The 27,032-nt window shown below is 45.3% G+C and overlaps 3 protein-coding genes across 7 annotated transcripts in view; 2 read left to right on the top strand and 1 right to left on the bottom strand.

Annotated features, from left to right (window-relative positions):
* The window catches only part of LOC140185191 (uncharacterized), a 34,798-nt gene extending 30,899 nt beyond the window's left edge, over positions 1-3,899 (bottom strand). For 4 of the 5 annotated variants that reach the window (XR_011882511.1, XR_011882512.1, XR_011882514.1 and 1 more), the window contains exon 1: positions 2,518-3,899. The gene's annotated coding sequence lies outside the window, so the exon portion shown is untranslated. The other variant, XR_011882513.1, reaches the window with a different exon arrangement.
* LOC140185202 (zinc-binding protein A33-like) lies at positions 1,541-19,587 on the top strand. Its single transcript, XM_072238604.1, has 6 exons — positions 1,541-4,402; positions 6,130-6,225; positions 6,634-6,867; positions 8,292-8,314; positions 8,402-8,520; positions 18,951-19,587. The coding sequence occupies exons 1-6, from the start codon at positions 3,992-3,994 to the stop codon at positions 19,493-19,495; spliced, it is 1,428 nt and encodes a 475-aa protein (XP_072094705.1). The 5' UTR covers positions 1,541-3,991; the 3' UTR covers positions 19,496-19,587.
* A 529-nt stretch (positions 19,588-20,116) lies between these two features.
* On the top strand, positions 20,117-23,855 carry LOC140185195 (E3 ubiquitin-protein ligase TRIM39-like). Its single transcript, XM_072238595.1, has one exon. It carries the CDS (start codon positions 20,148-20,150, stop codon positions 20,853-20,855), a length of 708 nt encoding a protein of 235 aa, XP_072094696.1. The 5' UTR covers positions 20,117-20,147; the 3' UTR covers positions 20,856-23,855.
* The last annotated feature ends 3,177 nt before the right edge of the window (positions 23,856-27,032 follow it).

Here is a 27,032-nt window from a genome sequence, read left to right as displayed (position 1 = left end):
CTGGAAAGGGTTCAAAGGCACTTCATGAAAATGATCTGCAGGATTAAACAGCTTGTCATATGAAGATTGTTTATGGCTGTGGGCCAGTATTCACTGGAATTCAGAAGAGTGAGGGGTGACCTAATTGAAACCTATTGAATACTGAAAGACCTTGATAGAGTGAATGTGGAGAAGGTGTTTCCTCTGGTGGGTTGTCTAAGACCAGAGGACATAGTCTCAAAATAGAGGGGCATCCTTTTGGAACGGAGATGAGGAGGAATTTCTGTAGCAGAGAGAACTGAATCTGTGGAAATCTTTGCCACAAGCAGCTGTGGAGGCCAAGTCATGATGCATATTTAAGACAGAGGATGATAGATTCTTGATCGTTCAGGGCATGACGAGATACGGGGTGGGGGATGGCAAGAGGTGGCTGCAGAGAGGAAAAATGGATCAGCCATAATGAAATAGTGGAGCCGACATGATAGGGAAAATGGTCTTATGGTTTAATACAAGAATAAAGATCTCTGAAGTTATCTGGGGTCCTGGTGAGAGTGTACGTGGAACACTGTACGCAGGACTGGTCTCCTTCCCAGAGTCAGTCTATGGGATAAATGGAATGAAGAATTTTCCCAGATTGATTTCAGGGTTGTGGTTGTGTCCTCAGAGAGATGACACTGACTGGCCTGTCGCAAAACTAGAGAAATAAGAGGTGGTCTGACGGAGACAGACACAGTTTCACAGGGTATTGACAGGGTAGGCGCAGGAATGATGATTTCCCTGGCTGGAGAGTGGAACCAGGGGTCACAGATTCAAAATCCAAGGTCACCTCAGTAGGACTGAGATGCCGAAAAATTTCCTCACCCATATTGTGCTGAATATTTGGAAGTTTCTTCACAAGGTTTGAAAATTTAGGGGCTCAGGATTATGGGGACGTTGCAGGAAAGTGGCGCTGAGGTCAAAGATCAGGTGTATTCTGAGGAAAGGGTAGGACAGGCGCAACGGGCCGAATGGCCACGCCTGCTCCTGTTTCTTATTTCCTAAGGCACGAGTTTACCTTTGTGCCTTGTTCTCCCTTGGCCTTCAGCCATTCGGATTGCACAGGGGAGCGGTGAGAGCTCCGGAGATCCATCGGCAGCCGCTGCGGGGCAGCTCCCGTCTCCCAGCAGCAGGGGACGAGTCCAGACAACAGGCCCCGATCCTCGGCGGGGAAAGGCCGGGCGCCCTCCGTGTAGCTGAAACATCTCACGGAATCTCCGCCAGTCTCTTCAGCTCTGCCTTCGAAAGGATTCAGGACCCGCCGGTGTTGCAGCCGAAACCCGAGGCGCAGCTCCCAATCTCCGGCCTCACTCGGTCCCGGTTCCGGACTCCGGCTCGCTTGCAGCGCTCAGCGTCCCGCCCACTGACAACCCTCAGCCAATGAGAGCATACTTCTCCCAGCAGTGATCGCTGATTGGCTGAGAGTTTGTCTGAGAACGGGCTGCTGCCGGGAGACGGAGATGTCAGTCACAGTTTGTTCTAAAATCAACGGAAGTTCCCCGAAACTCAAATTTAAAAGTAAATTTTATTAAACGAGTACATATAAATCACCACGTACAACCCCGAGAATCATTTTCCTGCAGACATACATAGAAAAAAGTATAGAATAGTAACCACAGCAAAATCAGGCAGTGAAAGATCAACCAGAGTGCTGAAGGTAACAAACTGTGAAAATGCAAATATAAATAAATATCGATAAATAACGAGAACATGAAATAACCTCAGCGTCTGTTGGTGGATCTGTGGAGTTCTCGCCGCACCCCTGTGCAATCCGACAGGCTGAAAGCCAAGGGAGAACAAGGCGCAAAGGTAAACTCGTGCTTTAGAAAATAATAAACAGGAGCAGGCGTTGCCGTTCGGCCCCTTGTGCTGTTCTGCCCCTCACTCAGAACATGGCTGATCTTTGACCTCAGCACCACTTTCCTTCAACGTTCCGAACTTCGCCGAGCCCCGAAATTTGTCGTTTGAATTTAGAATCCTTGCGGAGAAAATTCAAAAGATTCACCGCGCTCTGTGTGAGGAAATTTCTCCTCATCTCAGTCCTGCCGAGGTGACTTCGGATTTTGAGTCTGTGACCCCTGGTTTCACACCCCAGCCGGGGAGAAACATCATTCCTACCCCTACCCTGTAAATACCCTGTGAGACTGTGTCTGTCTCAGTCAGGAAGCTTCTCCATGTGAACCTTGTGATAATGATGTTGGTTACAGTTCTTTCAGACCAGCAGCTTTGACCACAAGAACATCAGACAGTGGTCAGCACGGAATGTCCTGCAGTTACTGCGGGAGAAGGACTGGATGGACACAGTGAAGTGGTTCCCTGAGCAGACAGTCCAGACCATCTGGCAGAATACCTCATCACCAGATCACACAAACAGGCACCAAGACCTTACCTGTCTGGCGGCGAGAGGGGCCCTCCCAGTCTGATCCTTGCTGCATGCCCGGAGATCACTCCCACAGCGCGCTGCCCCGAGATTACTGCAGTGGAGACGAGACGGTCACTCACCTCTTTGCGGACTGTGGGCTGGTGAAGATGTGTGGAGAAAGATGCAAGGGCCTGTGTCACAGCAGCTGCGTGACAGAAGGGTCACTGATCCTCGGGCTGTTCCCTGGACGCACAGGAAAACGGACAGCAAGTGCTGCTGGAAGATCATCAACTCGGTGGAAGACCCCCAAAGCCTGTTGGTCTGTCATCACATCGAGATGTCCGTAGAGCTGATGTTCCCAACCTGGGGTCCACGGTTAATGACATTGATCCATGGCATGGAAAATGTTGGGAACCCCTGTCGTACAGGAATGTTGCCGACCGGCACTTTCCAGGCTGCAGGGACAGCATTGAAACTACAGGGTCCCCCTGCTCCTGGACAGGGAGGGGCCGGGTTGGCTGAGGAAGCTTCTCAATTATTGTCGTAGTGAAACACCCCGGGGGGCACATGAGCGACAACAGTCCTATCGGTTTTATCGAATGTAAAATAGCACTAAATACCCCACTGGCAAAGAATGTAAAATCACTGGGTAAAGGCACTGCACGATTTATCCCTGTGAATATCTATATGGACTTTAGTCACCATAATAATATTCAACTTCTGGGCTGAGTGAGGGAGACCGGGCCTTCCATTGCAGCCGGGATGGACATGCGTTAAGTCACGAAGTTTCTCTCACGAAAGGCTGTTGAAATCAGGACGTTACCGAAAAAATAATGTTTTGCTCCCTGTGACGTTGAATGTCCGGTCCTGTGCTTTTTTCCCCCTGTAGTCACAGGTCGGTCATTACCACTTCATCTGTCTCCCTCAAAGCACAATATTCTCTCCATAACCCCATTTTCATGGCATTAACTAATTTAATAGTTGCTTTCAATATTTGCCACCGTTTTGCACCCAAGCCTTACTTCTCTTCAGATCTGGAGAAACAATAAAACGGAGCTGCTGGAATTACTCATCAGGTCAGGCATTTCAGGTTGAGACAGTCCAGATGAAGGATCCCGACCCGGAAAGTCGATTTTACATTCCTCTCCACAGACGCTGCCTGTCCCACTCAGCTCCTTCAGCATCATATTTCTGACTCGAGATTCCAGCATCTGCAGTCTCTTGTGCCTCTCTTTTCAGAACTTGCCCCTTTCAGTCCTGCCTCAGACTGAACCAGGCTCTTCTCTCCGGCTTCATTTCTGTTCTGCTTCTTCCTTCGCCCATCACGCCTACTGGGGCACAGGCCAACAGCAGCTCTCCAGCGTTCCCTGAAGTATCTGTCGCATTGTGATTACTAGCCCCATGCCCACCATCCTCCTTTTGCAGCCGGGCTTGGGCAATCCATGGCCAAGTGTTTATTTCCGACCAGTTTATGTGTTTCCGATCCCACCCTGGTATGGAAATCACAGGCAGTAACGTAATGTTCATTCGCTGAGTCTGCAGCGCCTGTAGTGGACAATCGCGGTACTGCAGGGGATCGGCAGCGTTCTGAATCAGGAAGTGCCAGGAGTTAACATGGCTTCGAAAGAACAGGTCGAGAGTTTGAGCGAGGAGGCAATTTGTCCCATCTGCCTGGATTTCTTCACCGATCCGGTGTCGCTGGAGTGCGCGCACAACTTCTGTCGTTCTTGTATCACACGGCATTGGGAAAGGGAGGAGAGAAACTCCTGCCCGGAATGTAGAGAGGAGATTGCTGACCGCACCCTCAGGGTCAATCGGGCCTTAGCAAATCTGGTTGAAAAAATTCGAAATTTAAACCTGAATCCGAAAGGGAAGGAAAGTAAACTTCACTGCGAGGAACATGAGGAAGAACTGAAGCTGTTCTGTGAAACGGACAAGACACTGATCTGTGTGATCTGTGCAGTTGCGGAGGAACACAGAGAGCACCGCTTCCTGCCGATTAAAGAAGCTGTTAAAATCTACAAGGTAAAACTAACCTGAATTTGATACCAACCCCATCGTCAACTGAATCTCCAAAGTGCTACCTACAAACACACGAGACTCCATAACCAACATATCATTCTCCGCATCTTTCACCATCTCCAACGCGATTCTATCACCAAGCACATCCCACCGCCATGTCACTTCCACAACTCTCCGCTCTCTGTAGAGATCGCTCTCTACGTAACTCCCTTATCCACTCGCTCCGTCCAACTGATCTCCCTCCTGACACCGATACCTGTAAACGGGACAGGTGATACACCTGACTCCCACACCTCCTCCCTCGTCACCATTCAGGGGCCCAAACAGTCCCAATTCCTCCCTTTTCTTCCATGGCCAATTGTCCTCTCGTGTTAGTTTCCTCCTTCTTCAGCTCTTTGCCTCTTCCACCTGTCCCCTCTCAGCTTCTCACTTCACCACCCTCCCCCACGTTCCCCCTCACGTTGTCTCACCCGTCACCTGTCAGCTGGTTCTCGTCCCCAACCTTTTTATTCTGGCTTCTGCCCCATTCCTTCCCAGTCCTAGTGAAGGGTCTCATCCCGAAACGTCGACTGTTTCTTTGTCCTGCATACAGTGGCTTGCAAAAGTTTGGGCACTCCTGGTCAAAACTTCTGTTCCTGTGAATAGCTAAGCAAGTAAAAATGAACAAATTTTGAAAAGGCATGAAGTTAAAGATGACACATTTCTTTAATATTTTAAGCAATAAATGTTTTTATTTCCATCTTTTACAGTTTCAAAATAACAAAAAAGGAAAAGGGCCCGAAGCAAAAGTTTGGGCACCCTGCATGGTCAGTACTTACTAACACCCCCTTTGACAAGTATCACAGCTTGTAAACACTTTCTGTAGCCAGCTGAGTTTTTCATTTCATGTTTGGTTGATTTTTGCACATTCTACCTTGCAAAAGGCTTCAAGTTCTGTGAGATTCTTGGGCCGTCTTGCATACACTGCTCTTTTGAGTTCTATCCACAGATTCTTGATGATGTTTTGGTCGGGGGGACTGTGAGGGCCATGGCAAAATCTTCAGCTTGCGCCTCTTGAGGTAGTCCATTGTGGATTTTGAGGTGTGTTTCGGTTCATTATCCTGTTGTAGAAGCCATCCTCTTTTCAGCTTTTTTACAGACGGTGTGACATTTGCTTCCAGAATTTGCTGGTATTTAATTAAATTCATTTTTCCCTCTACCAGTAAATGTTCCCCAGACCACTGGCTGCAACACAAGCCCAAAACATGATCAGTCCACCCCCGTGCTGAACAGTTGGAGAGGGATTCTTTTCATGAAATCCTGCACCCTCTTTTGCTCCAACATACCTTTGCTCATTGTGGCCAAAAAGTTCTATTTGAAGAGTTCAAAGAACATCCAAACAAGCCTGATGCATTTTGGAAACAAGTCCTGTGGACTGATGAAGTTAAAATAGAACTTCTAGGCCGCAATGTTATTGTTATTTTGAAACCGCAAAATATGGAAATAAAAAAAACATATTTGCTTAGAACATTAAAGAAATCTGTCATCTTTAACTTTATGCATTTTGGAAATCAGTTCATCTTTTACTCACTTAGCTATTCTCAGTAAAAGAAATTTTGACCGGGGTGCCCAAACTTTTGCATGCCACTGTAGATGCTGAGTTCCTCTGGCATTTTGTGTGCGGTAATCGCGTTTGATCCCGTTTCTTTTGTTCTCCCTTTTTTCTATTTCTTACGCTCTCTGACTTACAGGATCAGCTAAAATCTTCCTTAGACTCTCTCACAAAAAAGAAATCAGACTTCCAGGAAAAGGAGCAGCAACAGAAAGAGAAGATTTCCGGAGTTCGGGTGAGGCTTCCTGAGCGGATTTTCTGATATTACTGTATAGTTTTGCTCCCTTTAATGCAGAATAGCAGAGTATCGCAGCTCTAGTGACTCGGGTTCGATCTTGACCTCTGGTACTGTCCGTGTGGAGTTTGCATGCTCTTCCTGTGACCACGACAGTTTCAGACACATCCCAAGGACATGCTGGATGAATGGTTAATTACAATTAACCCTGTGAAGGTGGGGGAAGTTGTATGTGAATCAGGTAGGAGTTAATAGGTCAATGAGGGAGGTTTCAGGAAAACGTGAGGGAATGGGGTTGACGGGAATGATTCAGAAGCATGAACTTTAATGGACCGAATGGTCACCTTAACGTCATCAGGAAATACAGACAGCAATATAGTAAATTAATCTTCACCTTTCATTCGATAGGAACAGTCACACAGCGTTCAGACCCACATCACGTCTCAGTTTGCAGAACTGCGCCAGATTATCACTGAGAAAGAGCAGAGCTTACTCAGGGATCTCAGGGAGGAAGAGGAGAGGATTCTAAATCGAATGGAAAAAAATATTCGAGAGATTCAAGAGAATATCGGGTGGATTCAGGAGGAAATCTCAAAGTTAAAGGAACAGATGGATCAAAAAGACAGTGTGATATTTCTCAAGGTGAGGGATTATATTTCAATTTGTTCCTGTCAAAGAGCACAAAATGAACAGTGGTATATTTGAAATAAACACAGCACAGTGACCAGTTCTAACAAATCAATTGCCGCTGCAGGCAACCTCACACAGATTGTTATACTTGAATGACGCACCCTCCAATCACTCCAATGATGACTTTCCAAAATGTCTAAGATATGTATTCGATCGTCTATAAGCAACATACAATCTAGAAGCGATGAATCTTAAGTATTATAAATCGTAAGTTAAGCTGCAACGTATCGTTCAACAAAGATATGACATCCGTCCGTCCCCAGCTCAAAACTTTTGAGAACAAAGTTCGAATATGTAACTTATTCGGTTCGCTTTTCCCACGCCCCCACTCACATGACGTGTTACCATAATAAACACGTAACACAGAATACACTGCAGACAGAAAACAGGTGCATTGCTCCAACACACAGCATTTACAAATGGCAGTAAACTGTCTCACCAGACAATTGATGAAACTATTCAGGGTTGTTGCTGTCCCAGAACTGGACTTCCACAACTTCTGTACATTCCAGGACAGAATGTAATCTGCTCTGAAATTATTTGCTCTGAAAATAACACAGAGTTGCAGACTGTGTCCTTAATTACCTGTTAAATATCCTCTAAATCTCACATTAACACCCAGTTCCAATCACAGGCTGTGAGTGTGTCTGATGTGGTGGGTGTGAGGGTCTCTCTGTCAATCACTGAGAACAAAGAATGTGACCCACACATCAGACTTATCCTCAATATCCAGTTTCCATCAGATTAGGGAAACATTCACTGTTTCTTTACTTTCTCGGATAAACTTCATACAGAATAATATCCCATTCTCCATCATAAACAGGCCATTCGGTCCATCTTCTCCGATCTGCTTCCCTGCTAAACAAACCTCCTCCCACCTACTCACCACACCCAGCAACAGTGCCCGAACTCCCTGGTCCCTCGTGTTCATCCAGTTTCCCCATGACATTCAATCTCTGCTGTTCCGCTTCAATCACTCCTGTGCTTGTGAGTTCCACGTGCTCTTCACTAAATTTCTTATGGGATTTTTTAAGATCCATCTGGAATTTCATCTGCCCATAAATAGATATACTTTCTCCACATGCACACAATCAAATCCATCATTGATCTTAAATTGCTCCATCTTATCACCCTGACGTCTTATCCAGATGAAAATGCGCAACCCGTCCTGTCTTTCCTGTAAGTTTCATCCTCTCAGTAATGATCTAATTTTCAGAAACATTACCTGTAATTTTCCTCGTGGTTCTGTGTTGTTTGTGTGTGTGTGAGTGACTGTGGGAGAGGGAATTTTCAACACCTTGTAATGATTTGGATAAAATTCAGGATGTAGATGGTAAGTCCAAGTCTAATCAGATTTGTGTTTTTATTTATTTCAGGTGGAAACTAGTAGGAACAGGAGGTAGGACATCCTCTTCACTGAAACCCTGTATGGATTTGTAAAATAGTTCAGAATAGCAGTTCATCACCATCAGTTTATTATTTACAGGATTAATGATGATGTCCAGGAATATTCAGTGACAGATGAGACCCTACCAGCGGAAAAATTTGTTCACCCCTATTTGTTGAACACAGTGCTGAGAGAAGCACTTGATGCCATTAATCGAGGTAAAATTTACAAAGATTCATTTCACCTTGTTTATGAAACACAGTTGTTATTATTTAAGGCAAAGATTGGCTGTAATAATGACTGAAGGGGAACTGAAGTCAACCCCACCGACTGGCAGGGGGGGTGGGGGGAGTCGTCACTGTCACATGGTCAGCTGGAGATGTCAGACCCCTGAACACACCAGCACAGGGTCACAATACAACCAATACACGGGACTGGCCGATGAACCACTGGGTCCTGATCCCAGGCCACTGCACTAACATGCCAAGACATGAGTTTGAATCCTACCACAGGAGCTGGGAAATTAATACTGACTTGATGATATTGCAGGGAATAAAAGCGGGCATCAGTGTGGTCACTGGGCTTGTCAGAAACATACACAAGTCCTTCATGCGCTGTGAGTGCAGACTCTGATTGACGCAGGTCTTCCCCCTTCTGGATCTGCAACTCTCACTGTTGTTCGAGGGAAAAGAGGGGAGTGGTAGTGATTGGGGACTCAGTCGGGAACAGACAGGAGAATCTGTGGATGTGAACGGGACATCCGAATGGTATGTTGCCTCCTAGGTGCCAGAATCAGGGATGCCTCGGATTGTGTCTACATCATTTTAGTGGGGGGGGGGGGTGGAAGAGTCATATATATTGGTATATTTCGGGACCAATGACATTGGAAGTAAAAACAAAGAGGTCCTGAAAATAGAATTTGGAGAGCTTGGTAGAAAGCTCAGAAGCAGTACCTTCAGGTTTATAATTTCTGGACTGCTGCCTGTGCGACGTGCTGGTGAGGGTAGGAGCAGGATAATTTGGCAGATTAAAGCATGCCTGAGAAGCTGGTGCAGGGGGCAGGGCTTCAGGTTTTTGGATCATTGGGATCTTTTCTGGTGGAGGAATGACCTGCTCAAAAGGGATGGGTTGCACCTGGACCCGAGGGAGAACAATATTCTCACAGGGAGGTTTGATAGAGCTGTTGGGGAGGGTTTAAACTAATTTGTTGGGGGGGGTGGGGTGGTTAGGAACGAGTGAAGGGGTAGGATTGATGGTAAAAATGCAAAGATAGTGTGCAGTCAGACTGTCAGATGGGGCAGCCAGATACGAGGACAAAACTGCAGCCAGCAGGTTGAGTATCAGTGCATTAGGGATGCAGAATGAAAAAGGTAGCAGGTATGGTACACAAAGTGTTATATCTCAATGCATGGAGTGTGAGAAATAAGGTGGATGATCTTGTTGCTCGGTTACAGATTGTCAGGTATGATGCTGTGGCCATCACTGAATCATGACTGAAGGATGGTTGTAGTTGGGAGATGAATGTCCAACGTTACACATTGTATCGGTGGTATAGGAAGGTAGGCAGAGGGGGTGACATGGCTCTCCTGGTAAATCAATAGAAAGATGTGACATAGGATTGGAAGATGTTGATTCCTTGTGGGTTGAGTTAAGGAAATTCAGAAGTGAAAATGACACTGATGACAGTCACATACAGGATCCCAACAGTAGCTGGATGTGGACCACAGATTACAACTGGAAATAGAGAAGGCCAATGAAACAGACAATGTTACAATAGTCATGGGAGAGTTCAACAAGCAGGTCAATTGGGAAAATTAGATTGATAATGGATCTCAAGAGAGTGAATTTGTTGAATGCCATGTGATAACTTTTTAGTGCAGTTTGTCATTGAGCCTACTGGGGGAACAGCTCTACTGGATTGGGTGTTATGTATTGAACCAGAGGTGATATCTTAGGAAAAAAACCTGAGGAGAGAATGCTCACAACATGACTGAGTTCAACTTGAGATTTGATAAGGAAAAAGTAAAGTCTGACGTTGTAGTATTCCAGAGGAGTAAAAGAAATTACAGTGGTCTGAAAGAGGAGCCGGCCAAAGTAAATTGGGGTGAGATGTTGTCCAGAATGACAGCAGAGCACAAATGATATCAGATTCTGGGAAAATGAGGAAGGTGAAGGATAGATATATTCCAAAAGTAAATAAATACTCAAATGGCAAAATAGTACAATCGTGGCTGATAATGCTGATGTAAATGAAAAAGAGTGGGCATACAACAAAGTGAAAATTAATAGGAAGACAGAGAATTGGGAGGCTTTTAAATACCTACTGAGAGGAACTGAAAAAAATGATTGGGAGGGGAAAAATGAAATATGGAATTGAATTGAATTGACTTTATTACTTACATCCTTTCTATAAACGAGCAGGAAAAATCTTCTGTCTAAATGTGCAGTTTATAGTAATTTATGAAAAATAATATGTATAACATTCCAGTCAATATAACATAGAAATACAGTTGTCTCAGCACGAGTTAATCAGTTTGATGGCCTGGTGGAAGAAGCTGTCCCCGGACCCTGTTGGTTCTGGCTTTTATGCTGCGGAACCAGTTCCTGTATGGTAGCGACTGGTACAGTTTGTTGTTGGGGTGACTTGGGTCTCCAATGATCCTTCAGGCCCTTTTTACACACCTGTCTTTATAAAACAAGTAAGCAAACAATATCAAGCAACACACATCAAAGTTGCTGGCGAACGCAGCAGGTCAAACAAACAAACAATATCAAATTGAAATTCAAGTATTGTGAAAAAATAAAATAAAGATGAGAGTGGATATAGGACCACTAGAAAATAAGGCTGGATATATAATAACAGGGGACAAAGAGATGATAGATGAACTAAATGAGTATTTTCATCAGTCTTCACTGTGGAAGACACTGGCACTGTGTCAGGTGCTGAACGGTGCGAGGGAAGAGAAGTGAGTACAGTTACTGTTACAAGGGAGAAGGTGCTCAAAAAGGGACATAAGTCACTCAGACCAGATGAACTGCACCCTAGTGTTCTGAAAGAGGTAGCGGTAGACATTGTGGAGGCATTTGAAATGATCTTTCAAAAATCATTGGACTCTGGTATGGTGCCAGAGGACTGGAAATTACAAATGTCACCCAACTCTTAGTCATGAGGAAGGCAGCAGAAATGAAGTTATAGACCAGTTAGCCTCACCTCTGTGGGTGGGAAGACATTAGTGTCAATTGTTAAGTATGAGGTTATGGAATACTTGGTGATACTGGACAAGATAGGACGCGTTGGCATATAATAAGATTGGTGGAGGGGCCGGTAGTGTTGAGGAAACAGGTAGGCTTCAAAGGACTTGGATGAGGAGACTGGGCAAGAAAGTGGCAAATGATACACAATGCTGGGAAATTCATGGTCATGCACTTTGGTAGTAGACATAATATGCAGATTATTTAAAATGGGGAGACAATTCAAAAATCTGAGATGCAGATGGATGTGGGGGTCCTTCTGCAGAGCACCCTGAAGGTTAACTTGCAGGTAGAGTCAGTTGTGAGGAAGGTAAATGAAATGTTAGCATTCAGTTCCAGGAGTTTAGTATACAGGAGCAGGGATGTGATGCTGAGGGTTTATAAGGCAATGGTGAGGCCTCACCTTGAGTATTGTGAACAGTTTTGGGCTCCTCATCTGAGAAAAGATGTGCTGGCATTGGAGAGGGTCCAGAGGAGGTTCACAAGGATGATTCCAGGAATGAAAGGGTTATCATACGAGGAATGTTTGATGGTTCTGGGTCTGTACTTGCGGGAATTTAGAAAGATGATGGGGGATCTCACTGAAACCTTTTGAATGTTGGAAGGCCAAGACAGAGTAGATGTGGGAAGGATGTTTCTCATGGTGGGGGAGTCTGGGACAAGAGGGCACAGCCTCAAGATACAGGGGTGTCTTATTTAAAAACAGAGACGCAGAGAAATTTCTTTAGCCGGAGGGTGGTGAATTTGCAGAACTTGTTACCACAGGCAGCCGTGGAGGCCAGGTCGTTGGGCATATTTAAGGCCGAGCTTGACAGGTTCTAGATTGCACACAGTATCAGAGGTTGTGGCGAGAAGGCCGGGGAGTGGGGCTGAGGAGGAGATGAAAAGGATCAGCCATGATTGAATGGTGGAGCAGTCACAGTGGGCCAAATGGCCAAATTCTGCTCCTATATTTTATGAGCTTATGGTTATCAGACCACAACATTGAAGCATTGTGAGAATGAGCCCGGACAACCCAGCCAGCATTGACATTGTTCAGGATTTCATCTCAGGAGAAGCACAGACAGCATAACCAGACTGGCAAAACAGCCCGACACACACATACACAGGAAGGATTGGCAGATTGTAGTCAGAGATGCAGCAATGTACGTTGATATTTCCTTCAGTAACCTAGAAACTATTCTCTTCAGACACGGTAATTTATTTGCTTAAACAACTCACACATGTCACACATTGTCAGCACACACCAGACATGTGATGACACACTGTAACATAGAAATACTTCAATGTGCACAAACACACTGATATTTACCACAATCAACACACACACATACTCACACATAATATCTGAGTGTGACACATGGCCAAAGAAATAGGCCCACGTTCTGACTTAGGAATGAAATCTGCCGTCCTTACCCAGTCTGTTCTGTGCATTGAGCTGCCCTCTGATGTGACGTCACATCAACAGTTCACAGACAGACTCCAGGGTGAGATTCCTCAGGAGGATGATCTGGGAGGGTTTGACGGATATTGAACCCACGGCCCACTTCATCCATCTGCAAGACTGAGATGTCTTCCTGAGCATGTCCCATTTGTGTATGTTTGTCCCACATCCCTCTAACCATTTCATATCTATGTACCTATGTAACTTCATCTTAAAATATTTTAATTTTACCTGTTTCTACAGCATCTGACAGCAAATTCCATCTGCCCACCTCCCTCTCTGGGAGAATGTTACCCCACAGATCCCTCATAAAAAATTCCCCACTCACTTTCAATCTGAGCCCTCTGGTTCTGTACTCCTATTTCTCAGAAAAAAGACTCACTTTATCTCAGCCCATTATGAATGTATTTACCTCGATAAGGGGTCATCCCTCAACATCCTACACTACAGCTAAATAGCCCAAGCTTAACCACTCTCCGCTTTTAATCCAAGCCCCCCAGTCCTGGTAGCATCCTCCTGAATCTTCCTGTCCAGTGTAATGATGCCCTACACGGGTTGACTCTGTGGTTAAAAGGCATACGGTGCACTGGCCTTCATCAATCGTGGGATTGAGTTTAACATAGAAACATAGAAACATAGAAAATAGGTGCAAGAGTAGGCCATTCGGCCCTTCAAGCCTGCACCGCCATTTATTATGATCATAGCTGAGCATCCAACTCAGAACCCCGCCCCAGCCTTCCTTCCATACCCCCTGACCCCCGTAGCCACAAGGGCCATATCTAACTCCCTCTTAAATATAGCCAATGAACTGGCCTCAACTGTTTCCTGTGGCAGAGAATTCCACAGATTCACCACTCTCTGTGTGAAGAAGTTTTTCATAATCTCGGTCCTAAAAGGCTTCCCCTCTATCCTCAAACTGTGACCCCTCGTTCTGGACTTCCCCAACATCGGGAACAATCATCCTGCATCTCGCCTGTCCAATCCCTTTAGGATCTTATACGTTTCAATCAGATCCCCCCTCAATCTTCTAAATTCCAACGAGTACAAGCCCAGTTCATCCAGTCTTTCTTCATATGAAAGTCCTGCCATCCCAGGAATCAATCTGGTGAACCTCCTTTGTACTCCCTCTATGGCAAGGATAAGAACCGAGAGGTAATGTTGCAGCTATATAGGACCCTGGTCAGACCCCACTTGGAGTACTGTGCTCAATTCTGGTCACCTCACTACAACTACAGGAAGGACGTGGAAACCAATAGAAAGAGTGCAGAGGAGATTTACACGGATGTTGCCTGTTTTTGCTGGGGGGCGGGGACGGTATGCCTTATGAGAATAGGTAGAGTGAACTCGGCCTTTTCTCCTTGGAACGAAGGAGGATGAGAGGTGACCTGATAGAGGTGTACAAAATGATGAGAGGCATTGATCGTGTGGACAGTCAGAGGCTTTTTCCCAGGGCTGAAATGGCTAGCATGAGAGGGCATAGTTTGAAGGTGCTTGGAAGGAGATACAGAGATGTCGGAGGTATGTTTTTTTATGCAGAGAATGGTGAGTGCGCGGAACGGGCTGCTGGTGGTGGTGCTGCAGCCGGAAACGACAGGGTCTTTTAAGAGACTCATGATTGGCTACATGGAGCTTATAAAAATAGAGGATCATGGGTAAGGCCTAGGTAGTTCTAAGGTAGGGACATGTTCAACACAGCTTTGTGGGCCGAAAGGCCTGTATTGTGTTCTATGTTTTCAGTGTTTCTATCTTTCACTATATTCGGGGAAGTGGAAATGCAGACAATACCCGAACTGTGGTCTATCATTGATATCATAGATCTTGCTTAAGTTCCTGTGGACAGTGTCGAATAGGCTGATGAATACAGGACTGAAGGTGTTATATTTGAATGCTCCAGTATACGGAATAAGGTAGATGATGTTGTAGCACAGGTAGAGATTGGCAGGTATAACGTTGTTGGCGTCACTGAGTTGTGGCTGAAAGGAGATGCTGGTTGAAGCCCAACATCCAAGGATACACCTTGTGTTCAAAGGACAGGCAGGTAGGCAGAGGGGATGGGGAGGGTCTGTTGTAAAAAATGAAATAAAATCCTTAGAGAGAGGTGACATAGGATGGGAAGATGTTGAGTCATTGTGGGTAGAGTTAAGAAACTGCAAGGGTAAAAAGACCCTGATGGTAATTATATACAGGCCTCTAAATAGTAGCCAGGATCGAAATGGGATACAAATTACACCAGGAGATGGAAAAAAAATGCAATGTGACAGTCGGAATGGGGGATTTCAACAAGGAGGTAGATTGGGAAAATCATGTTGGTGCTGCATCCCAAGAGAGGGAATTTGTAGAATGTCCCCAAAATAGCTTTTTAGAACCACTTCTGGTTGAGCCCAATGGGAGAAAGGCAATTCTAGAGTAGAGTTTCTATAATGATTATGATTTGGGAGACTAAGGGAAAAGAATCTTTAGGAAGCAGTGATCATAAAATGATAGAATTCATCCTGAAGTTTGAGAGGGAGATAAAGTCAGATGTATCGGTATTAGAGTGGAGCAAAGTTAGTTACAGAGGCATGAGGGAAGAGCTGACCAAAGTAGATTGGGAGGGGACGCCAGCAGGGATGATTGCAGAACAACAAAGACTGGAATTTCTGGGGGCAATTTGGATAGATAAATCCCAAAGACGGAGGAGTATTATCCACGGAGAATGAGGCAACCTTGTTTAACAAGGAAAGTCAAAGACAGCATAAAAGTGAAAGAGAGGGCATACAATAGAGCAAAAATTAGCAGGATGTTGAAGTATTGAGGAGATTTTGATAATCAACAGAAAGCAATTACAAAGCCCGAAGGAGAGAAAATGAGATATGAGGGAAAGCTTGCCTACAATACTCAAGAGGACACAAAACTCTAAAGAGTAAAAGAGAGGCAAGAGTGGATATTGGACCCCAAGAAAGTGACACTGGAGAGGAGACATGTGACAAAATACATTGTCGAAGTACTTATTTAATATTTTGTGTCAATCCTCACTGTGGAAGATACCAGCTGTATGTCAGAAATGTGAGAGTGTCTGGGGACAGAATTGAGTGTTGTTGATGTTGCTGAGGAGAAAGTGCGTGGGAAGATTGAAGGTCTGAAGGTAGCTGGACCAGATGGACTACACCCTAGTGTTCGGAAAGAGTTAGCTGAAGAGAATATGGGGACATTAGTAATGATCTTTCAGGAATCACTAGATAATTGGACATTCAAGACGAATGGAAATTGCAAAGGTCACTTCACTCTTTATGAAGGGAGAGCAGCTGAGGAAAGAAAAATACAGGCGAGTTAGTCTGGATGTGGTGTGCTTGGAAAGATGCTGGAGTCCAGTATTAATGGAACTGCTTTTGGGGACATGGAGGCACATGATAAAATAGGGCAAAGACAGGATGCCTTCCCTGAAGGGGAAATCTTGCCCGACAAGTCTGTTTGAATTTTTCGAGGAACACAAAGCCGAGATAGACAAAGAATGATTTGGATGACAGAATTGTTGCCTTTGTGGCCAAGTTTGCAGATGATATGAAGTTAGGTGAAGGGGAAGGTAGTGGTGCAGAAGCTCAGAGACTGGGGAAGGACAGAGACAGATTCGAAAATGGACAAAGATGTGATAGATGGATTATCGAGTAGGGAAGTCGTGCATGCAATTTGGCAGGCGGAATAAAGGCATAGACGATTTTGTAAACAGTGAGAAAATTCAAAAATCAGAGGCGCAGAAGGGACTTGGGTGTCCTTGTGCAGGATTCCCTGATGGTTAATTGCAATTTGAGTCAGTGTTAAGCTCAGCAAGCTCAACTTTAGCATTCATTTCGAGAGGATTCGAATAGGATGTCATTCTGAGTGTTTATAAGGCATTGGTCAGACCACACTCGGAGTATTCTGAGCAGTTTTGGGTCCCTCATATCGGAAAAGATGTGCTGGCATTGGAAAGGGTCCAGGAGGTTCACAAGAATGATTTTGGGAATGAAAGAGTTAACATATGAGGAGTGTTTGATGGTTTTGGGCTGTACTCACGGGAGGTTAGAAGAATGGCTGATTTATATCCCTCTCAACTCTACTCTCCCGCCTCCTCCCCATAACATTTGACACCCTGACTAATCAAGAAGTTTACATATCAACTTCTGCTTTAAAAATCACACACGAGAAAATCTGCAGATGCTGGTAATCCAAGCAACACAGGTCCTGATGAAGGGTCTTGGCCTGATCTCACTGACACCTACCCGGAGAGAGTGGATGTCGGAAGGATGTTTCCTATAGCGGCTGGGTCGAGAACACAAGGCACAGCCTCCGACTAGAGGGTGTCCATTTAGAACAGAGATGAGGAGGAATTCCTTTATCCACAGGATAGTGAATCTGCCACAGGGAATATATTTCATTGACTATATTTAAGGTGAAGCCACACACACAAAATGCTGGAGGAACTCAGCAGGCAAGGAAGCATCTATGGAAAAGAGTGAACTGTTGATGGTTCAGGCTGAAATCCTGCATCAGGACCTGTGTTGTTTAAGGGTCCCTGAAAATTCTCCCCCGTCCAAATGAGAGGCTGCGGGCGATGGGGTTGTGGGAAAGGGGACAAAGACGTCCTCATTTCCATCTTTGTCCCCCGCCAGCTTCTCGTTACGTCTACACGCACAGTTCACTTACAGGCTCTCCACCCCTCCCCCACCTGGTTCTGGTTCAATCTGACATTTATCTCTCCACTGCTGGTTCCCATTATCACCTCCTTTACTGTCTCGAACCTTCACACTCCCCCACTCCACACTTCACACTCACAAATGAATGTTAACATTGAATGAAGGGCCTGTTCCTGTGCTGTACTGTTCTATGTTCTCTGTTCCCTGTTCAGAAGAAAGAGAGGAGATCTCAGGGAAACACAAAATTCTTCTGGGGTCAACAGGCAGGATACAGGGAGGATGTTTCTCCTGTCTGAGGAGTCAAGGGTCAGAGGTCACTGTCTGTTTGGAATTCTCAGCACCCGTAGGGAGAGGGGGGTTTGGGCGTTCTTATCCATTCAGTTCACAGAGCCATCGCCGTGCAGCATAGAAATGTGCCCTTCGACCCATCACATCTCTGCTGACCTATTTACCCATCTACATTCATCCCATTGGCCAGCATTAGGTCAGTCTCCTTCTGTGCCTTGCCTATTGAAGTGTCTGTCCAAGTGTCTCTTAAACAGAGAAGACTGGAGGCCTGTAACCTGCAGAGGTCAGTGCTGGGGCCGGGGTTGTTTGTCATTCCTATTAACGATTTGGATGATAATGTCGGTGACATAGTTAGTAGGTTTGTTAATGACACTAAAATTCATGGTACAGTGGACAGGGAAGAGGGTTATCTCTGTTTACACCGGGCCCTTCATCAACTGTAGATATGGGTACAGGGAGAATGTTTTAAAATACATCCTGGCAGGGCCGTGGATAAGAAAAGATGAAAGGAATAATGGGCAAATGGGACTAGCTCACTAGAGCAAGTTGGCTAGCACAAACGAGTTGGGCCGATGGGCCTCCGTGACCTCCAGTTTAAATCTATTCACCCACCCCTTTCCCATCTTAATCCACCCCTTTCCTGCACTCGTTTCTGCTGTCTATTTCTATCCTTGAGGGAAGATGTCCACCTGAAACGTATACTGTCCATCTCTCTCCACACCTCCTGCCTGACCCGCTCGGTTCCTCCAGCATTTTGTGTCTGTTTGATCGGGAAATCTCTGCTCTCCGTCCAGCGGAAAACCCTAGGGGAGACATTAGTTGTCCGTCCGCTTTCGTTGGGTCAAACCACGGGAAAAGTTCGTGTCGGCCACCAGACCGCGCCTGAGGCCTAGCGGCCTTTCCCCCAATCCCCGGGGTCGCGCTGCCCGAGTCTCCCCCCGATCCCTGGGGCCGCGCTGCCCGAGTCTCCCCCCGTCCCGGGGACTCTCTAATTCTCTGCTTCTGCCCCAAGTCTCTGTCACCCTGGATGTGGAAACGGCGAGTCCGTATCTCGAGGTGTCTGAGGATCGGAAGAGTGTGAGATGGATCGCGACCTGGAGTGATCTCCCTGACACCGGGAAGAGATTCACAAACTGGGCTTGTGTGCTGGGATCGGAGGGATTCACATCGCGGAGACATTACTGGGAGGTGGAGGTGACGGAGAATCGGGACTGGTGTCTGGGAGTCGCCGCAGAGTCTGTGGAGAGGGAGGGATGGTTCAGACTGAGTCCGGAGACCGGATTCTGGGTGATCGGGCGGGTTGGTGACGTGTTACATCGGGATTGTGACGTGATCATCTCCCCTGAGTCCCGTCTCCCTGCCGGTCCCATCCCCGGGAGGGTGGGAGTATATCTCAGTTACCAGTCCGGGACAGTTTCATTTTACAATGCAGAGACCAAGTCCCATCTCCACACCTTCACTGGGAATAAATTCACGGGGAAACTTTATCCTCTCTTCATGACTGGGGATGAAAACCAGTGGCTGAGAATCTGCTTCGGTTCCGCTCCGGGTCTGTAATCGGGTCGGGTCCCGGGACCGGCGTCAGGAGTAAAGTCCCTGTAAATATAAATGTGCGGAGAGTGAAATAAACACGAAATGAGAATTATCGATCCGTTAATTTTAACTCGTTCACCGCGTCCGACAACGGAACAGAAACACCGCGGATTCAGCAGCGATGTCGAAAGATGTCGACCTGAAACGTAGACTGTCCATCTCTCTCCACACCTCCTGCCTGACCCGCTCGGTTCCTCCAGCATTTTGTGTCTGATCGGGAAATCTCTGCTCTCCATCCAGTGGAAAACCCTTGGGGAGACATTAGTTGTCCACCCGGTTTCGTGCGGTCAAACCACGGGAAAGGTTCGTGTCGGCCACCCGACCTCGCCTGAGACCTAGCGGCCTTTCCCCCGATCCCCGGGGTCGCGCTGCCCGAGTCTCCCCCCGATCCCTGGGGCCGCGCTGCCTGAGTCTCCCCCCGATCCCCGGGGCCGCGCTGCCCGAGTCTCCCCCCGATCCCCGGGGCCGCGCTGCCCGAGTCTCCCCCCGATCCCCGGGGCCGCAGTGCCCGAGTCTCCCCCCCGCGAGCCCCGGGGCCGCGCTGCCAGAGTCTCCCCCCGATCCCCGGGGCCGCGCTGCCCGAGTCTCCCCCCTGATCCCCGGGGCCGCTCTGCCTATGTCTCCCCCCGATCCCCGGGGCCGCGCTGCCCGAGTCTCCCCCCGATCCCCGGGGCCGCGCTGCCCGAATCCCCCCCCGATCCCCGGGGCCGCGCTGCCCGAGTCTCCCCCCGATCCCCGGGGACTGTCTAATTCTCTGCTTCTCCCCCCAGTCTCTGTCACCCTGGATGTGGAAACGGCGAGTCCGCGGCTCGAGGTGTCTGAGAATCGGAAGAGTGTGAGATTGACCCGGACCCTGAGGAATCTCCCTGACACCGGGAAGAGATGCATGTACTGGGAATGTGTACTGGGATCGGAGGGATTCACATCGGGGAGACATTACTGGGAGGTGGAGGTGACGTGGAATCGGGTCTGGTATCTGGGAGTCGCCGCAGAGTCTGTGGAGAGGGAGGGAGAGGTCAGACTGAGTCCGGAGACCGGATTCTGGGTCATCTGGCGGGATGATGACGTGTTACATCGGGATTGTGACGTGTTCTTTGGTCTCCCCTCCCCTGAGTCCCGTCTCTCTGCCGGTCCCATCCCCGGGAGGGTGGGAGTTCATCTCAGTTACGTGTCCGGGACAGTTTCATTTTACAACGCGGAGACCAAGTCCCATCTCCACACCTTCACTGGGAATAAATTCACGGGGAAACTTCATCCTTTCTTCTGGCCTCGGGATGAAAACCAGTGGCTGAGAATCTGCTCCGGTTCCGCTCCAGGTCTGTAATCGGGTCGAGTCCCGGGACCGGCGTCAGGAGTAAAGTCCCTGTAAATATAAATGTGCGGAGAGTGAAATAAACACGAAATGAGAATTATCGATCCGTTAATTTTAACTCGTTCACCCCATCCGACAACGGAACAGAAACACCACGGATTCAGCAGCAGCCGCGGGGCGGCGGGTCCTGAGCTCCCCCGGGTCCTTAAGTCTATCCGCACTGAGACAGGTTAAATCGGACAAGTGGGGGCGGTGCTGACTGGGAGAGGGGGGTCAGGGTGAATCTTGGTAAGGCCATAACACACAGGAGCAGAATTAGGCCGTTCAGCCCATCGACTCCGCTCCGCCATTCCATCATGGCTGATCCTGGATCCCACTCAACCCCATACACCTGCCTTCTCACCATGTCCTTTGATGGACTGATAGATCAGGAAATGATCAACCTTCTCCTTAAATATACCCACAGACTTGGCCTCCACCGCAGTCTGTGATAGAGTATTCCACAGGGTCACTACACTCTGGCTAAAAATATTCCTCCTGACCTCTGTTCACAAGGTCTCCCCTCAATGTTGAGACTGTGTCCTCTAGTCTGGGTATCCCCACCGCATGAAACAACCTCTCCACATCCACTCTATCTAGTCCGTGCAACACTCCATAGGTTTCAATGAGACTCCCCTTTCCTTTCTGAGATATGGGACACAAAACGTTGATTAAACTCCAAGTACGGCCTAACTTGTGTCTTATAAAGGCTCAACTTTATCTCCTTGCTTAAATATTCTATTCCCCTTCAGAGAAAAGCCAGCATTGCATTTCCCTTCTTTACCACAGACTCAAAATGCGAAATAACCTTCTGGAACTCTTGCAGGAGAACTCCTAAGCCCACTGGACCTGTGAATCTTCTGTTTATTTAAATAATACTGAGCAATATTATTCCTTGGACCAAAATGCATGATCATATATTTCCCAACACTGTATTCAATCTTCCACCTTTTTAACCATTCCTCCAATTTGTCCAAGTCCTGCTGCAATCGCACTGCTTCCTCAGCACTATCTACCCCTGCACCTACCTTTGCATCATCCACAAACTTTGGCACAAAGCCATCAATTACATTATATAAATCTTTGACAAACAACGTGGCAGTCCCAACACTGACCCCTGAGGAACACCACTAGTCACTGGCAGCCAATCTGAAAAGGCCCTATTTATTCCCACTGGCTGCCTCCTGCCTGTCAGCCATTCCGCTGTCCATGCCAGTATCTTTCCTGTAATGCCATAGGATTTTATAGTGTTCAGCAGCCTCGTGTGTGGTACCTTATCAAAGGCCTTCTGAAAATCCAAGTAAACGATATCCACTGCCTCTCATTTGTCCACCTTCCTTTTCACTTCCTCAAAGGCCTCTAAAGGTTTGTTAGGCCCGGTTTTCTTTCACAGAAATCATGCTGACATTGACTTATTTTATCATTAGTCTCCAAATACCTTGAAAACTCCTCCTCAAATAAAGAACTACAATACCATCCCAACCACTGCCGTTCGGCTAACTGGCTTGCAATTTTATTCCGTTTGCCTTTCTCCCTTCTTAAATGTGCAATTTTCTATTTTCCAGTCCTCCAGGACCATGCCAGAATCAAGTGATTCTTGAAAGATCGTGACTAATGCATCCATTATCTCTTCAACATCCCTCAGGACTCTGGGATGTAGTCCATCTGGTCCAGATGACTCATCCACCTTAAGACCTTTGAGTTTGTCCAGCTCTTTTTCCTTTGTAATAGCAAAGTCACTCAATCCTGCTGTGTCTTCCACAGTGAAAACTGTTGCAAAGTATTCATTAAGTTCCTCTGCCATTTCTTTGTGCCCCATTACGACCTCACCAGCATCATGTTCCAGCGGTCCAATATCTACTCTCGTCTCCCTTTCACTCCTTATTTAACTGAGGAAAAACTCTGAGTGTCCTGCTTTACATTATTGGCTAGATTGCCTCATATTTCATCTTTAACAATCTTATCGATTTTTAGTTGCCTTTTGTTGGATTTTCAAAGAATCCAATAATTGAGCAACCCACTCACTTTTGATACCTTATGTGCAATTTCTTCAGGTTTTACAAAGACATCAACTTCCCTTGTCAGCCACGGGTGCCTACCCCCGCCATTTGAGAACTTCTTCTATGTGCCAAACATACGCTAATACAAATTAAAGCAATGCATAGGGCCGATCTGTCTAAAGATAAATTAGCCCGTTTTTATTCCCATATCAACCCTATTTGTGATAGATGTCACTCTGAGGTGGCTTCCTTAACTCATATGTTTTGGTCCTGTCCTCTTTTGGAAAGATTCTGGAAAGATATTTTTGATATTATTTCAACAGTTTTGCGTTTTGATTTACACCCCCATCCTATTCCGGCAATTTTTGGTTTGCCAATGATAGAACATAGACTTTTATCCTCTTCAGTCTGTCGGATGATCCCATTTGTCACTTTAATGGCCAGAAGTTCCATTTTACTGAACTGGAAGGAGACCAATCCTCCTACCATATTTCAGTGGTTTTCCCAAACTATACCATGTTTAAATTTAGAAAAAAATCAGAAGTAATATTTTCCATCCTTCGGTTAAATTTGAAGAGACTTGGAAACCATTTATTGAAAATTTTCATATGATGTAACTTGACCTTTCCGAATCCTTCTTATTAACTTAAAATATATGAACAGAGGACCGCAGTTGATGACAGTACTGAACGTGTTCGATTTATGATATTGGTCTAGTCCTGTTTTGTTCCGTTTGCTTTTTTTGGGGTTTACTATTTAGTTTTTTTTTGTTTTTTGGGGGGTTTTCCTTTGTATTTTTTTCTTTTTATTTCTTTCTTCTCTATAATTAATTATATTAAGAGTTTGGAAGTCTATTATACCTGTATTATTCGAAATCTTTTTTGTACATGCTTATCAACAATAAGATTATTCCAATCTCTCTGTATCAATATTGTTATTCTGTTTATAATTTTGGAATATTAATAAAAAGTTTTATAAAGAAAGAAAGAAAGAACTTCTTCTGTGGGACGTGTCTATCCTGCACCTTGCAAACTATTCCCAGATGCTTCAGCCACCTCTGCTCACCGTCATCCCACCAGTATCCTCCTCCAATTCACCTGGGCAAGTTCCTCTCTCACGCCTCTGTAATTCCCTTTATTCCATTGTGAGACTGATACATGTGACTTAGGCTTCTCCCTATGAAATTGCAGTATGAATTCAATTATATTATGATCACCGTCACTGACGGGTTCCTTACTTTAAGCTCCTGAATAAGGTCAGGGTTATTGTACAACACTCAATGAAGAATGACCTTTCCCCAAGTCGGCCCAAGCACAAGCTGCTCTGAAAAGCCGTCTCGTAGGCATTCAACAAATTCCCTCTCTTGTGATCCGACTCCAACCTGATTTTCCCAATCCCCTTGCATATTGAAATCCCTCATTACAATTGTGACATTACCATTATTACATGCCTTTTCCCTCTAAATGCCGTGAATTAACTTAAAGTCACTCCCAGTATTTAATAAAGTTTTATCTGAAAACTATCTTCCCCACAAAGATTGTACTGAGACCACAATTGATTTTCAGCCTTATATGTTTCACACTGAAATAGTATGTGTGTAACTATTTCATAATGTCAAAATGTACATGACACAGAATGAAGTTTTCCTATTAGATACAAGGTATAATTAAGCATAGTGTGGGCAATTCTAAGTTGTGTCAATATAATTCCTTCCTATCTTGTTTTAAGGCCTTCTTCTATAAACCCAACAGGTTTATGTATTCTGTAAAGGCGTCTGTCCTTATATCCATTATCCTACAAGTCTTGCCATAAGCCACTAATTCTTAGCCGTTAGCTTCTGATTTGCTAAGTGGGAAGGTCTAGATTCACAGTTGAACTTTAAACAGGTTTTTTTTTGCTAAACAGTCAGCCTGATCATTTCCCTCAACAGTGAGATGTACAGGGTCCATAATGTGCAGACATATGAAACAAACTTTGTATATAAAATACCGTTTGACGAGTTTCTAACAGGAAATATGACCTACTGCTGGAGTGACCTGTCTTAAGTCTTATCAAAACCGAAAAGGATTCCGAACAAATTACAACTTTGCAAGGACCAATTTCCTCCACCCACTGTAAAGCTAAAAGGATGACAATGAATTATGCTTCATATACTGATTAGTGGCTGGTAAGTCATTTCTTTATTATTACCTGCAATTCAGACACAAAGAAAGAAAACAGCCATACCAATATTCCCAATTAAATTATCATTTTGTTCATCTGTAAAAATCGTTACCGAATGAGAATAACTTTCATTAATATCCCGATGAACCAGCAGAATCTCAGGCAGAACATAATCCTATTGTGTTACCGAACATCAACTGAAGTCATTGGAAAAAACAAGGTGGTGCTACAGAGAAAGCTACAGTGGGACATGTTGTATCATCCAATACACCCATATTCCCAGCTTGATAAGAACCCAGCCACCCAAAACTAAAAACATTCTTCTTGTGATGTTCCCAACAGTCCTCTAGCACACCTTTAACATGATGATATTTCTTTACCCCTCAAATTAATCCAGTATGTTAACAGCAACTTCACCCTCTGTCATTGTGAGGGCAATTGTCCCAGTTCAACCAGTAAAGCCGAAACAGGAGACGACCTTACTGCACCACAACAGAATCTTAAAGCCTGTGCTGGTATCACACCCAAAAAGAATAAAGTTGAAGATGAAGCTGATCCTTAAGCCACACAGCCAGTATCAAGAACAGATCGAATTAAACAAATATAAACAATCAACAAAGATTTTCATGTTGCACCCCAGAATACCCACACATATCAATCATTTCACTGATACAGTGCTTCCATGTCAGTTTATCATACATCCGCATGCCTGGAAAACTTACGACTGACGATTTCTCAAGAGTTTAATCATGTAACTTCAAATCATGTGCAGGTCTATTAATCCTGCTTGCAAAACAAATAATGCGTTTTAGTGACTGAAAGCTTAAAATCTTCATCCATTTTCCCACTGTTTGAACTATTAATTGTCAATTCCATCCTAATTACAGTAAAATGTAAATACTACCTCTAATCTATAAAATTACATCATCTGCATATAGTGATTTACCCACCAGAGTACCTATCTCAGAAAATATAACTTTTATCATAATATTAAGTAATGAGGGGCTACAAATACTGTCTTGTGGGGTCCCATTCTCTGTCACGTAGAAACACAAACATAACGTGCCCACCCATTCCTGCACAGTCCATCCAAATAAAAAACTCAGATAAATTATGCAATCTCCCCTCATTCTTAATTTCCAAAATTTAATCAAAAGTCCTTCCTTCCATACCATATCATATGCGTTTACAATATTAAAGAATACTGCTATTACAACATCTTTATTTAACTGTGCTTTCCTAATATCATCTTCCAAACCTAAAACTGAAACCAATGTCATTCTACCTTTCCAAAATCCACTCTGATATAATTCTATATCACCTCTCTTTTCCAAAATACAACTCAAGCACTCGATTACCATACATTCCAGCAGTTTACATAAATGAGACATTAACGATATAGGCCCAACACGAGAAGGATCAGACGGGGATCTCCCAGGTTTCAGAACAGGCACAACTGCTGCCATATTCCATGAGGCAGGAAGATGGCCTGATCTCCAAACACAATTCAAACATTTAATATTTTCACGAGAGAGAATTGCTATTAAATGTATCACCCTTCCCTGGGGCACCTGACCTGCATTAATAGTAGACTGCTTAAATTCCTACAAAGAAAACTCTACATCAGTGATACTATCATTGCTACAGCTGACTTCCAGCACATCAGTGTACAGTATTCACTGAAAAACATGTCCCTACATTGTTTAACTTCTTCACTTAAATTGTTTTCATTATGAATGACAGTAAATGACCCAGCCAGTAATAAAATCTTCCCTGTTTCAGTAACAATCATTTTGCCTTCATTAATTAACACTGGAGTAGTATGATCACTTCAAATTTCCCCATTTCCTTCACCACATTGTCAACATCTCCAAGTTTAATATCCCTTCCAATATTAACTGAATATGATTCCAGTAAATCACCGCCTTCCTCACAACGGCCTGACCCTTTTATTCTTAATAATGTTACACGGAGACTGATGCATCAT

This window comes from Mobula birostris, chromosome 20, assembly GCF_030028105.1.
Source record: "Mobula birostris isolate sMobBir1 chromosome 20, sMobBir1.hap1, whole genome shotgun sequence".
In the NCBI taxonomy this organism is placed as follows: Eukaryota; Metazoa; Chordata; class Chondrichthyes; order Myliobatiformes; family Myliobatidae; genus Mobula; species Mobula birostris.
This window is presented reverse-complemented; position numbering and strand designations above follow the sequence as displayed.